This window comes from Pelmatolapia mariae, linkage group LG7 (genome assembly GCF_036321145.2).
Source record: "Pelmatolapia mariae isolate MD_Pm_ZW linkage group LG7, Pm_UMD_F_2, whole genome shotgun sequence".
In the NCBI taxonomy this organism is placed as follows: domain Eukaryota; kingdom Metazoa; phylum Chordata; class Actinopteri; order Cichliformes; family Cichlidae; genus Pelmatolapia; species Pelmatolapia mariae.
This window is the reverse complement of record NC_086233.1, coordinates 30,244,446-30,258,581: the sequence shown is the minus strand read 5'-3', so window position 1 is coordinate 30,258,581 and position 14,136 is coordinate 30,244,446. Positions and strand designations below refer to the sequence as shown.

General features: G+C 38.8%; 1 protein-coding gene across 2 annotated transcripts in view; it reads right to left on the bottom strand.

Moving 5' to 3' along the window:
* Nucleotides 1-14,136, bottom strand: part of plppr1 (phospholipid phosphatase related 1) — a 57,496-nt gene that overhangs the window by 11,971 nt on the left and 31,389 nt on the right. For both annotated transcript variants that reach the window (XM_063478790.1, XM_063478791.1), the window contains exon 3: nucleotides 11,218-11,406. In XM_063478790.1, coding sequence (XP_063334860.1) covers nucleotides 11,218-11,406 — 189 coding nt within the window. The remainder of the gene's footprint in view (nucleotides 1-11,217; nucleotides 11,407-14,136) is intronic.

Here is a 14,136-nt window from a genome sequence, read left to right as displayed (position 1 = left end):
ACACAAGAATAAATATTTGAAAGCAATACAGATTGTCTGAAAGTTGTATTGCATAATATTCTGTTATACTGGGGCTTAAAATTTGTGTTTTAACCCATAAATAAATACCTTTACTCTATAAATAAATGCAGAAAATTGACGCATTAAAATGCAGGAAATTAAATGTCTGACTATCAAAAAAGAGGACCCTCCAGAACCCTCACTTAACGTTTTAACAAAACTTACACCCAGCGAACACACAGAAGGAAATGGGGAAACATTAACTTCTGGCATCCTATTATGGAGCAGAGAAACATTTTTATCCAGTCTGGCCTGTGTACATAAACCACTGTGCCTTAATGCAGCCTTTCTTCAGGTCCATTATAGTTTGGACATTTCATCAGGTCTAATGGAAAAACTGCTGCTGGACACACAAAATGGATCTCGTTGCCAGTCGCCTTGGGTGATAAAGACTGCTTCAAATATATGTGTGTGTTTATCAGAGACAGTGTGTGCATACACTTTGTGCATATGTGTGCACCCATGTGGTTTTGGCCTTTGATGTGTGTTTGTTTGGGGCCTTAGGACAGGTGAGTTTTCCTCCATCCCTCATGAATGCTTTCTCATCATCATGTTCTTGTGAACGCAACTCCAGTCCATCTCTTTCTGTGTGGCAGTTAGCAGCGAGAGCAGCTCGTGTTTTGATGTCAGGAAATGCAAAGTAGAAAATTTTTTTAAAGGAATAAATGAGCACTGAAAGCATTCCCATAAAAATCAGTGTGAACCTTCTAAATCTATGCATTTGATTCAGTCCTGTCTGCAACTGTCAGCATGACTAAAGGTGGATTAATATTTTCAAATAAACATTTGTGTCACAGGATGGGAGGCATAGCGCATAGCGAAACAAGGATCAAATGCATCATGGCAGAAAAATCAATCTTCTGATGTCTAATGATCCAAAAATGTCTATCTTTGCAGACAGAGTGACCAAAACAAGCTTGTGCAAGCTTTAAAAACTGTAAAAGGAAGACAACTTGTAACAGTCAGACTAGCAGCAGTTGCAGTGAACCAAAATACATTTTGCATTAAATAAAAAGTAGCTGGCATAATTAATTATTAAGCCTAACTGGCTTAATTTGAATTTATTTTTAAAGAGCCTCCTTTTTTAAAGTACCAATAATACAAATTAAAAGTCAACCAATGTTTAAAATTTATGACTGAAGTTTGTATATATAGTCAACAAAAATACAGTCAAAACCTATGCTACAATTGGAAAGTAGCAATAATAGCAGCAATGCTTTTTAATAAGGTTCTTATTATAAGGATGCAATGTATTATTACTAAATTGTTAAATTCAATTAGGCCTACATGTTTTTATACTATTTTATACTTTGTTATTGCAATGTTTTACAAAACATTTCTAAATATATTTTTAATGCACTTTTTAATGCAATGCTAACTGATTAATTGGGGCATGCTCCCAATGAGACAATGGATGATGTCCTTGTGGATCTCCTCCCAGATCTGTACTAGGCATCACTGAGCTCCTGGAGGGTCTAAGGTGCAACGTGGCAGCACTGGGATGTTCTGAAACATAACGTCCCAGAGGTGTTCTACTGGATTTAGGTCAGGCGAGCATGACGGCCAGTCAGTGGTATGGAACTGCCTTCATACTGTCGCCCCTGTTCTCATCTGCGAAAAGCACAGGGCATCAGTGGTTGACCTGGTATTCTATGGCAAATGCCAATTGGACTCCACAGTGCTGGGCAGCGAGCACAGGGCCCACTTAAGGATTTCATGCCCTCAAGCCACCCTTGTGAAGTCTGTTTCTGATTGTTTGGCCAGAGATTTTCACCCCAGTGGACTGCTGGAGGTCATTTTGTAGCTGGCATCTTTATCCTGTTCCTCATTGCACAAGGGAGTAGATACCAGTCCTGCCCAGGAGTTAAGGACCTTCTAAGGCTCTAGATTTCCTAGAGTAACTGCCCGTCTCCTGGAATCTCCTCTATGCTCTTGAGAGTGTTGAGAGACACAGTAAACCTTGTAATGGCTTGTATTGATGTGCCATCCTAGAGGAGTTGGACAACCTGTGCAACCTCTGTACTGTCTCTAGACAACCTCTACCTCATGCTACCAGTAGTGACACTGACCCAAGTGTTCCCTTAATTTTTTGAGCAGTATGCACGTGAGTGTGTGTGTGCATATGAGAGAGTCAAACTGTAATGGCCAAGTGAAAGAAATGATCCATCAGCCAACAAGGTGAAATGCCTCATGTCATTATGTAGCAGCAAAAGACAGAATGACCTGATGAAAGCTTAAAGTGACTAATCTGCTGGGCTACTACCACCACCTTCTGCAGACCCAGACAGAAGACTTATAACATAAAAAAGGTGCAGACCAATTTCTTTGACCTGTTTGAGACTCAAAAAGAAAAAACAAAAAGCAGTTTTTAAAGGTAAAGTCAATGTGTTTGTCCCCAGTCAACAAGAAATTACAGTCAGAACAAACGCAGATAATTACCGGTATAGCAATTATATTACAATCACATTACAGGATTTTATGTTTTACGGGTATTTTTCCTTTAGCAAATAGGTCCCATGTGATGTCAATGGGTATATAAGCTTCAAAGGACATACATGCAGCTGATAACGTTATTTACTAAGACACATGTGATTGTTCCCTTTTGTCTTAAAGTCCTTTGTTTTGACATTTAGCTTGAGAAGCTGCTGATAATTAAGCCAATCACTGATGTGTCATCCGCAATCGTAACTTCTAATCTGGATCTGTGTGATAATGTGAATACTGGGAGGATAGGAGGAAGATCAGGACATAGTCACAGGGGCAATCCTCACCACTTTCTGTTGGCTTGAGAGCAAGTTCACAATCCTCCTGCAGAGGTTAAGTCCCAGGCCTTTAAGTGTTGATTCTTTAGGGAATTATGGTAATGCATGCTGTGCTCAAATATACGATTTATTGGCACATCACTGAGAGTGTTGTGAAGTGTTGTGGGTGAAGCATCATCAGTGGAGCTATACCTCTTGGCAAATGTATCAGGTCCAGATTGGGTGACAAAATGTCAGGAATAAAATACTTCATCTGCATCTCAAATGGATTTTCCTATGATAGATGGAGAACAGGGTGGCAGTCATTTAAGCATATTACCTTACTCTTTCTTGGAACACACACAATGACTGATGATTTAAAACAGGAGGGGACAACAGGCAGGGAGAGAAAGAAGTTTAAAAGACTCCTGTGAGCTGCATCCTCTGATGGGGATACTGCTGGGTCTGGCTGCTTTACAGGTGTTGACATGCTGGAAAAAACTTTGTGCGTCATCCTCTTTAATGATCAGAGTGCCAGCCTTAACGTTTTTGGAAGGCCCCTCAGGGAGAGTGGCGTTCTGACTCTCAAAATGGGCAGAAAACTTATGTACCTCATCGTGGAGCAAGACGGTGACATTGACTGTGCACCTGGGCTTACCTACAAAGTGTAAAGTGCTCCTTCCACATGCTCTGAGAGTTGTTACTGCTGAGCCGTGTCTGTACCTTGTCTCTCTAATTCCGCTTGGCTGCCCTCATAGTGCAACATAGGTCATATTGGGATCTTTTGAATTCTCCTTGTTTTCAAAGGCAAATACAGCATTTTAGGGTGGTGCAGCATTGTTGTTCGTTCACTGTTTCTAGTTAGGTTCTAGTTAGATGTTCATCCTGAGCACCAAGTTTCCTGTACACCTGAGCGTCTCTGTGTATATGTTGATGTTAATGTTAGAGGCACTGGTGTTCCTGTCTGCTTGCACCCATCCTTTAAATGAATTGTGTGGCTGTAGTTGGGTCTTTGTAAACAGTCTTAACTGTGCTTGTCTACGGAGCACGTAATCTGTAAGGAGCAAGTATTTTGAAGGCATTAGTGTCCCATTAACAAAGACTTGAGATTATAGGCCAGTAGCTTTTTTTCAGGTTGTAGGTAACGCTCTGATTTGACAGAACACTTGCGACTGATGGCTCTGCTTTGTTAGCATGTGCTTTGTGTGGAAACAGAGCTTGCATTAGCAAAGAAGCACACTTCTCTTATCATCATAACAGATACATTTCCTTTTATAAACCACCTTGGCCAACAGCTGTTTTTAGACTAGACCACTTTAATTTCTCATTAATGTTTTTAAACCCCTCTGTAGATACTGAATGTTAACGCGTCGCATAGTTTTGTTTAATTCAGCTGAAAATGTTATTACTGTAAGTAACTTTTTATAATCAAGATGTCAGGCTTCGTTTGTCTGCTGTTTTTTTAGAGATATATGATGCTGTGAAGTCCACATATCTAAAATGAGGTACATGACGAATTGCTGGAGATTAAATAGAACATAAAGTATTTATAATGAGCTGAACCATATAACACTGGTGTTTATGAGTTTATGTACAATTTTCCAATAATACAGTTTTACGTGCAGTGTGGTGTTCCCATAGTGTTTTATGTTCAAAAACCTTCCAATGAGGCTTAATGAAAACAATTCTGCAAAAAAAATCAAGACTTATTGCCAGTTATCACAAACGCTTGATTACAGTTCTTTCTGCCAAGGTTGGCATCCACTTATTGCATTTAGGTGTGCAATTATTTTTTCATATAGGGCCAGGCAGGTTTGAACACCTTTATTTTTTTTTCCTTAATAAAAAATATAATCACTTAAAAACTGCATTTTGTATTTACTTGGGTTTGTCTAATATTAAAAATTGTCTGATGATGTCTGTAAAATGTAAGTGTGACATGGGGTGTCATCACCTCTGCTTTTCTTTTTGTGAAGTTACTACGCCACCACCTTATCAGATGTGGTGCATTACATCTCCTAATCTAAATAATCAACAGTTCTGTATTACAGACCATTGGTCCTACTATCAGTGAACTGTATTAGACATTTGATAAATTGTTCACGCTTCACTAATAAGTGCTTTAAATATTACTGACAATACAAAAATTTTATTAACAGATCATTTATGTGTATTTTATAAGGATTTATAAGGACCTCATAACCTATTAACTTACACTTATTACAGTGACTTTAACCATTACCATACAGGTGAACACTGGTTCAAACAACTCTTTTTAACTAGTATAGGATCAGTGTGTTCCCATGCAGGTTTTTTAAATGATTAGTTCATTTTATTTTGTTTCTGGGTTTTTTTCTAAATGATGGCATTTACATTTTCTAGCAGCTAGCACTTGCCTAGAAGCATTTGTCTCACTAGAGTCTGTTTCATCGCTGAAAAGGTTAGGTACTACTGACTGATTGTGTTATTTCAACTCATGCAACCCCCCACTTTCCTTTATACAAATGTCAGTAAAAACTGACTGAAAATAGCCATCTCTATGTAACATGCCAGAAAACTGAGAAACAACTTGGCATTCAACTGACACAATGATGTTGGAGCAGAAAATGAAAAGGTTAAACAAGAGACATTAAAAAGAACATGCAAACCTTTCTGAGAGGGCTTTTTTTCAGTAAGTGACCTGACATGAGAGAAAAGAACAGACTTCCAGTTTGTGTATCCCAATAGCTTTGAGACATCAAAACTTGTAAAATCTGAAGTCTCTGAAATATCTGTGACATTAAAAATGATATCAAGCTGCTCAAATGTTTGAAAAAAAGGGACACATAATAAATGATACTCCTAAAAGTTTAGTGTTAGGACCATCCTTCTTTATGCATCTACATCTTTGTTTTTCCTTTTCCAGCTTCCACATTATAATGTGAGTACTAGCATTTCTCTGAACCTAAATTACAACATTTTTCATAAGGAGAAAAAAAAACTTAGTAATACAAGTGTAGTATTTACTGAGAAATAGAAATGTCTTTGGGCTATGCATTAAAGAGCAATTGTATTACAACTGAAACCAATGAGTCGATGGTAGAAACATGAAAAACATGTTCCTTTAGTTAATAAGGACAGAAAATGAAAACGGGGCAACAGCTATAACTAATGAGATTCTTCATTAGCAACTACTGGAACAATAAAGACTGTTAACAGTATAAAGTATTATTTGGCCTGTTCATATTGTTGGCAAACTGATATACTAAATAACATTGAGAAAAAAAAAATATACAAATATCAGGGTGATGATTGGTATTTAAATGCTAAAAATGGGTCATTTTAGCCTGTCGGTAGGAGGAACATGGCAGCATCATAAAATACGATTTAATTTTTGTGAATCTAAAGATCTTAGATATTAATGCAATTGAATCAAAATGCATCATTTTAAACCAATGCTAGGTGGTTGCTTGGCAATATTGCAACGCCATAATATCGAATACTGATCAGAATCTCCAGGGGCCTGAGATGCATCCGTTTGCCAGGTTTGGTTGCAGAAAAAGAAAGAAAAAAAAAAACAGACACACATACACAGTTTCTGTGTAATAATGGAACAAAGTGTAAAATAAACACTTTGTTAAGTCAAAATAGAGCTTGTTTTGACTTAACTGTGTAACGATACAGTGACATAACTTTTCCCAACTGTGCACTTCCCTTCAACTCTTTAGAGGATATTCACGTCTTTAAGCTCATCAGTGTTGTTTACAGGAGCTTTGAGGAGCTGTTAGACCAATTAGCAGCTAATGAAACAAATACTTCTCTCATGATTCAATGCAGAAAATAAACAAAACTAAAACAGAATATGACTCCTGAAACACCAAATGAATGCTGATACTGCTTTGTGTCTTTGTGGATGTGTGAATAGGATACAGTTTGCATATTCAGAGGGTGATAATATGTAAAGATGTCGAGCTTAAGGCTTGCTACTCTGCCAAGAGGGGAAAAAAGGGAAAAACAGAACAAAAAACAAAAAAACAAAAACAACAATCATCAATGCTGCTTTAAGCTTTAAATCTCTTCTTAATGAGCCCATAATTTTCAGTATTGCTACCAAGACACACAATTCAGGAAGTGGAATAAGCCACAAGGAGCTAAAATGGTGTGTGATAAAATGCACAGATGTTGCCCATTTTGGGAAACATTATCTTTTGTTTCTGTGGGATGTACACCTGGCAAAAGCAATATTTTATTATCTTGGCACTGAAAATGATAAAACGGGCTCTATTTTGCCTTGTGCCATGGTTGAACGGGTTTATAGACTGTTGCATGAACACAACCCATCTAACCTTCACAGCATCCCATTGGTCCGGCCATGTGGAAAACTGCATAATTTACTGACTCTGTACTAATTGGCCCACGTCCCAGCCCTGCCATCATTAATTCTGACTGAATGCCCCTCTGTTTTATGACACGTGGAGATGGAATGACACACAGTGTCAAGCACCTGAAAAAGCACTCTCAAAGGGCACAATTATAAGGTATGGGATGGCGTACCAATGGCTAAAGGCAATTTGTAAAAGAAAGGCCATATAGAGCATATTCCAAAGAGAAAGTCACAAAAAAGGGGGCAGAATAAAAAAAAACTGTGGAAAGAAGAGGCAGGATTACAAAAAAGCTTTAACAGCTGACACAGCACTCTCTGAGGAGGGGATGGGACTAAGACTGAGTATTAAATTACGCAAACAATGCGTTAAACAACTGCTGGCCTTTTAGTCAGCTACTGTATATAGTAAATAACGCTTGCAAGTGGGTTCAGTGCAATTTACAAGTCAAGATAAAGGTTGAATGAATAAGTGACACTTGGAGAAAGGAAGAAAGATTTAATCTGCAGGTATAATGTAAAAATCACCCACTAACAAATGTTCCAGTGACAGAGTGGTGTTTATAAACAAAGGATAACAACAAAACAAATAATTATACTTATCTACTGACTGCATACCATGACCAAGTATACACACATGCACTCACTGACCTCTTCATAAGGTACACCTCTTCAATGGCTCCTTATTGAAGATTCTAATTAACCAAAAACATGACAGCAGCCAAAGCATTTGGGCATACAGACATAGTCGAGATTACATGCATCAGAATGGGGAAGAAAGGTCATTTAAGTGACTTTGAACATGGTTGTTGGTGGAAGATAAGCGGTTTCTGAAGTACTTGGACCAGCCTATCTACTGGGATTTCCCCACCAAGCCATCTCTAGTGTCTACAGAGAATGGTCCAAACAACAGAAAATATCCAGTGAGTGGCAGCTCTCTGGGAGGAAATGCCTCAGTGATGTCAGAAGCCAAAGGGGAATGACCAGACTGCTATCATACTTGAGGCAATTGTAACTTAAGTATGCACTTTTTACAATTCACGTATGCAAAAGAACATCTCTAAACAGACAAAACATAGAACCTTGAAGCAGTTGTGCCACAGCAGCATAAGACCAGCATAAGTGTCATTTCTGTCAGCTAAAAACAGAGAGCTGAAGCTACAGTACAATACAGTAAAATAAAAGGTTAAAAAAAACCTTGCATGGTTTGACGAGTCTCGCTTTCTGCTGCAACATTCAGATGGTTGGGTCAGAATGTAGCATAAACAACATGAACACATGGATGTATCCTGCCTTGTACCAAATGTTCAGGCTGCTGGTGGCCTTATAATGGTTTGGGGGATATTTTCTAGGCACACTTTGAGCATTCTTTAAATGATATAGTCTACCTCAATATTATTTCTGACCATGTCTAACCCTTTACGACCACACTGTACCCGTCTTCTGATGGCTGCTTCCAGCAAGTTGTTGTGTCATTTCACAGAGCCCAGATCATCCCAAACTGGTTTCTTAAACACAACAATGAGTTCATTATACTCAAATAGGCTCCATTATCACAAGATCTCAATCCACTAGAGCACTTTTTGGATGTGATGGAACTTGAGATTCTTGAGAATCTTCAACCAGCTGCTGCTATCATGTCAATATGGACCAAAATCCCAGGTGAGTGTTTCCAGCACTCTATTGAATTGATCCCATGAAGAACTAAGGGAGCCCTAAAGGAAAAAGCAGGTCCAACCCAGTACTAGTAAGGTGTACCTAATGAAGTGGTCAGTGAGCACACCCACTTACTGAAGTAATCACTGCAGAAAGGTGAGTCAAAATTGCACACAGATGCACTCTCACCCCATGAAGTGTAAATAATAACGTCTGTCACATTTCCTGGCCAATCAGAGCACCCTTCCAGATTTTAAACCAGCTTGTGTTATTGTATAAAGCATGTCAAATCTGCATGTGCACATATGTGTGTGAATGCAGAGAGATGTGTTTCTCTCCGTTCTGCTGACACATCAAGAGACCAAACACCTACATGGAGGTAAATGCAAGCTATGGGATGTCTTTTATTTCCTCAATAAAAGTGACAATAATTCAGATTTTACTTCAGGAAACACGCTTGTGACAACAGTCGGTGTTCAAAGTCTCTATGCAAACAACTAAAGTAGAAGCGCATAAAAACAAGGGACCAAAGGAGGCAGCTGAATGATCATAAATAAATGGGTGGTACTGTATGTGTTAACCGACTGGTGTAACGATCACATCCATGATTAGATGCCTGTTAAAATTGCAATAAAAAACAAGGTTATGAGGGAAATGGACATGTGACACTACTGGAAAGGGTTTTCTATATTCATTTAGGGAGCAAAATTTAGATTACAATCAATGGAACATGTAGCATGTGAACAGGCTTTTCAACCACTCAGTAACTCGATTAGCACAGTAGATAAAATAATACCAAGTAAGTGCAAAAAAGCTGGGAAGTTGATGCTGATTGGACATTAAAGCTGATGATCCACGATCTTGTTTATGGTCTTTACAACAAGTCTCTCTTTTTGAACAAGAAAACCAGGGCACAAAAAAAACATTTGATAAATGAAAATTAATTGTCCTACAGAAAAAAATAAGTGAATACACTACACTTCAGAATCACAGCAGCACATCAACCAGTCAAACCCACTGATCCTAATCGCATTTCTATACAATCTCCAGCACTGGTGAGATATTTTGATAACAAATAAATGCTGGTAAAATAGCTGCTATCAGTGTATCCATAATACATCTTCAAATACATATACATATTTGACCTTCAGACAGCAGCTACTCAAAAACCAAACGTTCTCTGTATTCTCAGACTAACTTGTTTTTTTTCCTTCACATATGGCCCATTGGAGAAAAAAATACATTTTAATATCAAACAAGCAAATGCAAACACGCTTCAGGAAGTGTTCAGAAAATATTTGACATGGGTTTAATAATGAGCTGACCCAAGGGCTCAGAGACAGATGGTGCCTGTTGTGAACGGGCTGAAATTAATAAGCATGGAGCAAAACTGACACCTGGTGGCTGAAAGTCGCAACTCCTGTTTGAGGCATTTAAATCAGCAGCGCATGCACGGTATGAGCGTACAAGTCAGCTTGGAAATGACTGTTTTCAGAGAATGATTTCTTATCTTTGGTGTTTAAAAAATACCAGCTGCAGAGTAGTAACACAAGTGTGACATGGCTTTGGTGCATCAGGACTGTGCCACCCTCAACAGATATGGCCAAATATGACTCATGGTATTGATTACACGTGTGTGCTTTACATCCTGTGACAAATTAGCCTAATATGCTAATAATGCCATTACTAGGCAATGGATTTAGCATAACATGTCCTTGTTAAAATGTCTGCAAACAAATAAAAGTCATGTCAGTGAATGTAATTCTTGCCTTCCATGAGATATGATATGAAGTTGTATTTCAACATGTACTGCTCCCTGTATAGCACAGCCTCACATTTCACTCCTTCCACTCCTTTAGCAGGATGTTTTGTAGAGTATGATAAACAAGTCAAAGAGATTCTACAGACAGGAAATCAGGGACATACATATTATTAGCTGACCCATAAAAAGATATTGAAAGAGTACGGCCTGCAGGCATAAACTGCTTGCCGTGAAATCTTTCTTGCATATTTTTCCATATTTTACCAGAGATAGGTATGCAGCTGCTGTAGCGTACAGACAGAAGGCTGAATGGATGATATCTAATGATAGGTATATTATTTGCAAGTCAGTTTTACTTAAAAATGCTGCCACAAAACTGGGTCATGTCACGCTAAATTACAACTTTAAATTAGCCTGCATATACTAGGACACCTAGCAGAGTAATGATAATTGCATTTTTAAATTATTCACTCCTCAAAATAAATGGATGCGAAGGATTCGAAGCAAAGTCAAAGATGAGGAGACCCTGAATAAACAAACCCAAGCTGGATTTAACGACGGCTGTTTACGAGAAAATCGTAAAACAATTTGAGCAATCCACAGAGAAGACCTGGTTTTAAACACTGCTGTTTACTTACAATAGCCGTCGGAGCAGCGGCCACCACACAGTACAGGATGAGAGGAGGGACGAAGCTGGACTCCTCCGTGCCAGGGTACGGCTTCATCAGGTCAGCATCATTACAGAAGAAACCCTGCACGTGGACGCTGAACAGGTCCGTGCACTCCATGTAGTAGGCCAACAAGACCGTGCCGGACATGATGACGAGCTGGAAGAAGAACATGTTCGGAGGGAGTTGGAGAGGAAGAAGAGAAAAAAAGAGAAGGAGGAGGGAAAGAAGGGAGATGTTAGTTGTGTATCCAGTTCACAGAAGGCTGTCCTGATTCAGTTCCCAGGTGTTAAAAAAAGTAGATTTCATCCAACGAGTTGTATCTGAGTTGATTCCTGAACATCGCTGTACTTGGCTACGATGTGTCTAACAGGTTTTAATACAAAACCACCACCTAAATCCTCTAAAATCCCATCTCTTTCCTTCTCTCTCTCTCTCTGTTTTTCCTCTGTCTCATGCTAACTCTGGTCGTGTACATACAGCCCCCTCCACCACCACCACTACTGGCACCACCATCACTTACCACCTCCCTTCCTCCCTCACCCCCTCATCCTTTTATCCCACTATCATCTTTTGTCTCTGGCCTCCTTTCGCTGTCTTTCTCTGCAGGCAATTTTTTTTTCATACATATAAATATATATAAATATAGAATCTTTCGTCAATGATAATGAACCAACACAGAAATAGAAATTGCACCAAGCTGCACCGCAAGGCTTTTTAAAGCTATTTACGAAAAAGCAGCTGCATTTGTGTCACTCACCCACTAATGTCCCAATAACACTGTCAATTCAGAAAATCGGCTGGGGTTAAATATCAAAGGAAAGTGATGACACATTTTCATTCTTTGACGCGATCAAAAATGAACAACAACGTCACGGGAAGTGGAAGGAATAGTGCATCAAAATCAGTCAAACAATACCAAAATACTATACTAAATGAAAAGAGTTGTTTAGTAAATCGGTAAATCAGAGGCACTGGTCTGCGCCTCACCTATGACTACAAATAAGCAAGTAAGAAGATGTTTTATTGATCAGAGGAAGAATTGATAAAGTAACAGAACATTACACAGACTGGCAAAGACTTGTTGTATAAGCACTCATACGCTTTAGCAAACTTTTTCTTGGTTCAAAAACTTCCAAATGTTTAAAGTTATGCAGAGAAAGTTTTGTGGGGGTTTTTTTTAAATTTTATTTTAAGTATTGGTATTATGATTGGTTCATATAAAACAGGCAAATGCTTGTAATTCTGCCATCCAACACTTGGTGTTGCTAAGTGACCACAGAGTCAGTAATCCTTCACACAGTTCTGCAATTCTATACTATAGTGTCACAGTAATCACAGTCTTTGTGTTTGCAGGACATTTTAGAAGGCATAGTTATCATTAAAAAGGTCAGTCTGACCCAAAGTTAAACATATATTTAGACACCTCTGGTAGAAATGTCTGCCTTCTCTTACAGATAATGGAACAAAGTGGCATTTGCCTTTTTTGTTGCTCCGAGCGCTAAAGAAATACATTTGACAAAGTCAGCATGTCTCCTTCCATTACTTCGCGACCCTTATGAGCTATGAAAACTGAGAAAACTATGAAACTGAGTTATGAGCAGTTTCATAACAACACACCACTGTTTACATCCTGTCATGCTGTTTTGAGCACGGGCCTCTCGCGTCACCAGTAGAAGCATTCCTTTACTGCTCACGCTGCTTGGTTTGTGAAATAAGTCCCGACTTCTGTGAAACAGTTTTTCATATGCAATTTGAGTACCAGGCGAATGGCATGTTGTTTCACTACATTCAAGAGAAGACAGACATTTCTATAGCAGATATCTTGAAAATAGGCCAAGACAAAAACATTTATATTTGATCTGGGGTTGAACAGTTCCTTTAATTATTAATCATCTCTCCAAAATGTTGCAACAATGTTCAGCTTGGTGTTAGGGTTTATTATCTCGTTGATGAGACAATACGGCATCACTGACACTGACAGCTTAAGAAAGAGAAAAGTTTCTATGAAAGCTGGCTGCCTCATTATAGAGTCATCCTTTTGTTTGTGCTAAAGGCTACATTTCCCATAAATACCTGTTAAGCAGTTAAACAGCCAATCACCTGTTTAACTGCTGGTTAACAAGTCTTTACTCAGCCAATCACATGGCACTCAACATGATCTGCTGAAGCTCAAACTGAGCACCACAATGGTGAAGAAAGGTGACTTAAGTGACTTTGAACATGGCATGGGTGTTGGTGCTAAGTGGGCTGGTTTGAGTATTTTGGAAATTGTTGGCGCCAGAGGTCAGAGGTCAGACTGCTTTAAGCTGATAAGAAGGCAACAGTAAGTTAAATATACACTTGTTAGTGTATATTGTTAGAACATATGTAGAAGAGCATGTCTGAATGCTACAGCAGAAGCAGACTTATACAGTTGCCACTCAATTTTTGCTAAAAACAGGAGACTGAGGCTACAAGTCACACGGGCTCTGGAAAAATGGACAACAGAAGACTGGACCACTGTTGTCTGGACTGATGAGCCAAAGCTCAAATCATCTCAGGTTAGTTTAGTAAACATAGCAGTGTACTCAAATGACCTCCATAGTCTTCAGATCCCAATCTGATAAAGCACCTTTCAGATGTTGTGGAACGGGAGACTGACAAACGTGCAGCCCTCAAATCTGCAGCAACTGTGTGATGTTATCATGTCAATGAGGACCGAAACCTGTGAGGAATGTTTCCAGCACCTTATGGAATCTATTCCATGAAGAATGGTAGGTACCCAGTACTGGAGTAAAGTGAGAGATTGCAATGTTTGCACACCTTTTTTGTGTCCTGAGTTAAAAAAAAATTACTATATACAACTGTTACTTTACAGAAATTCAACAGTATGTCCTTTTCAAATTA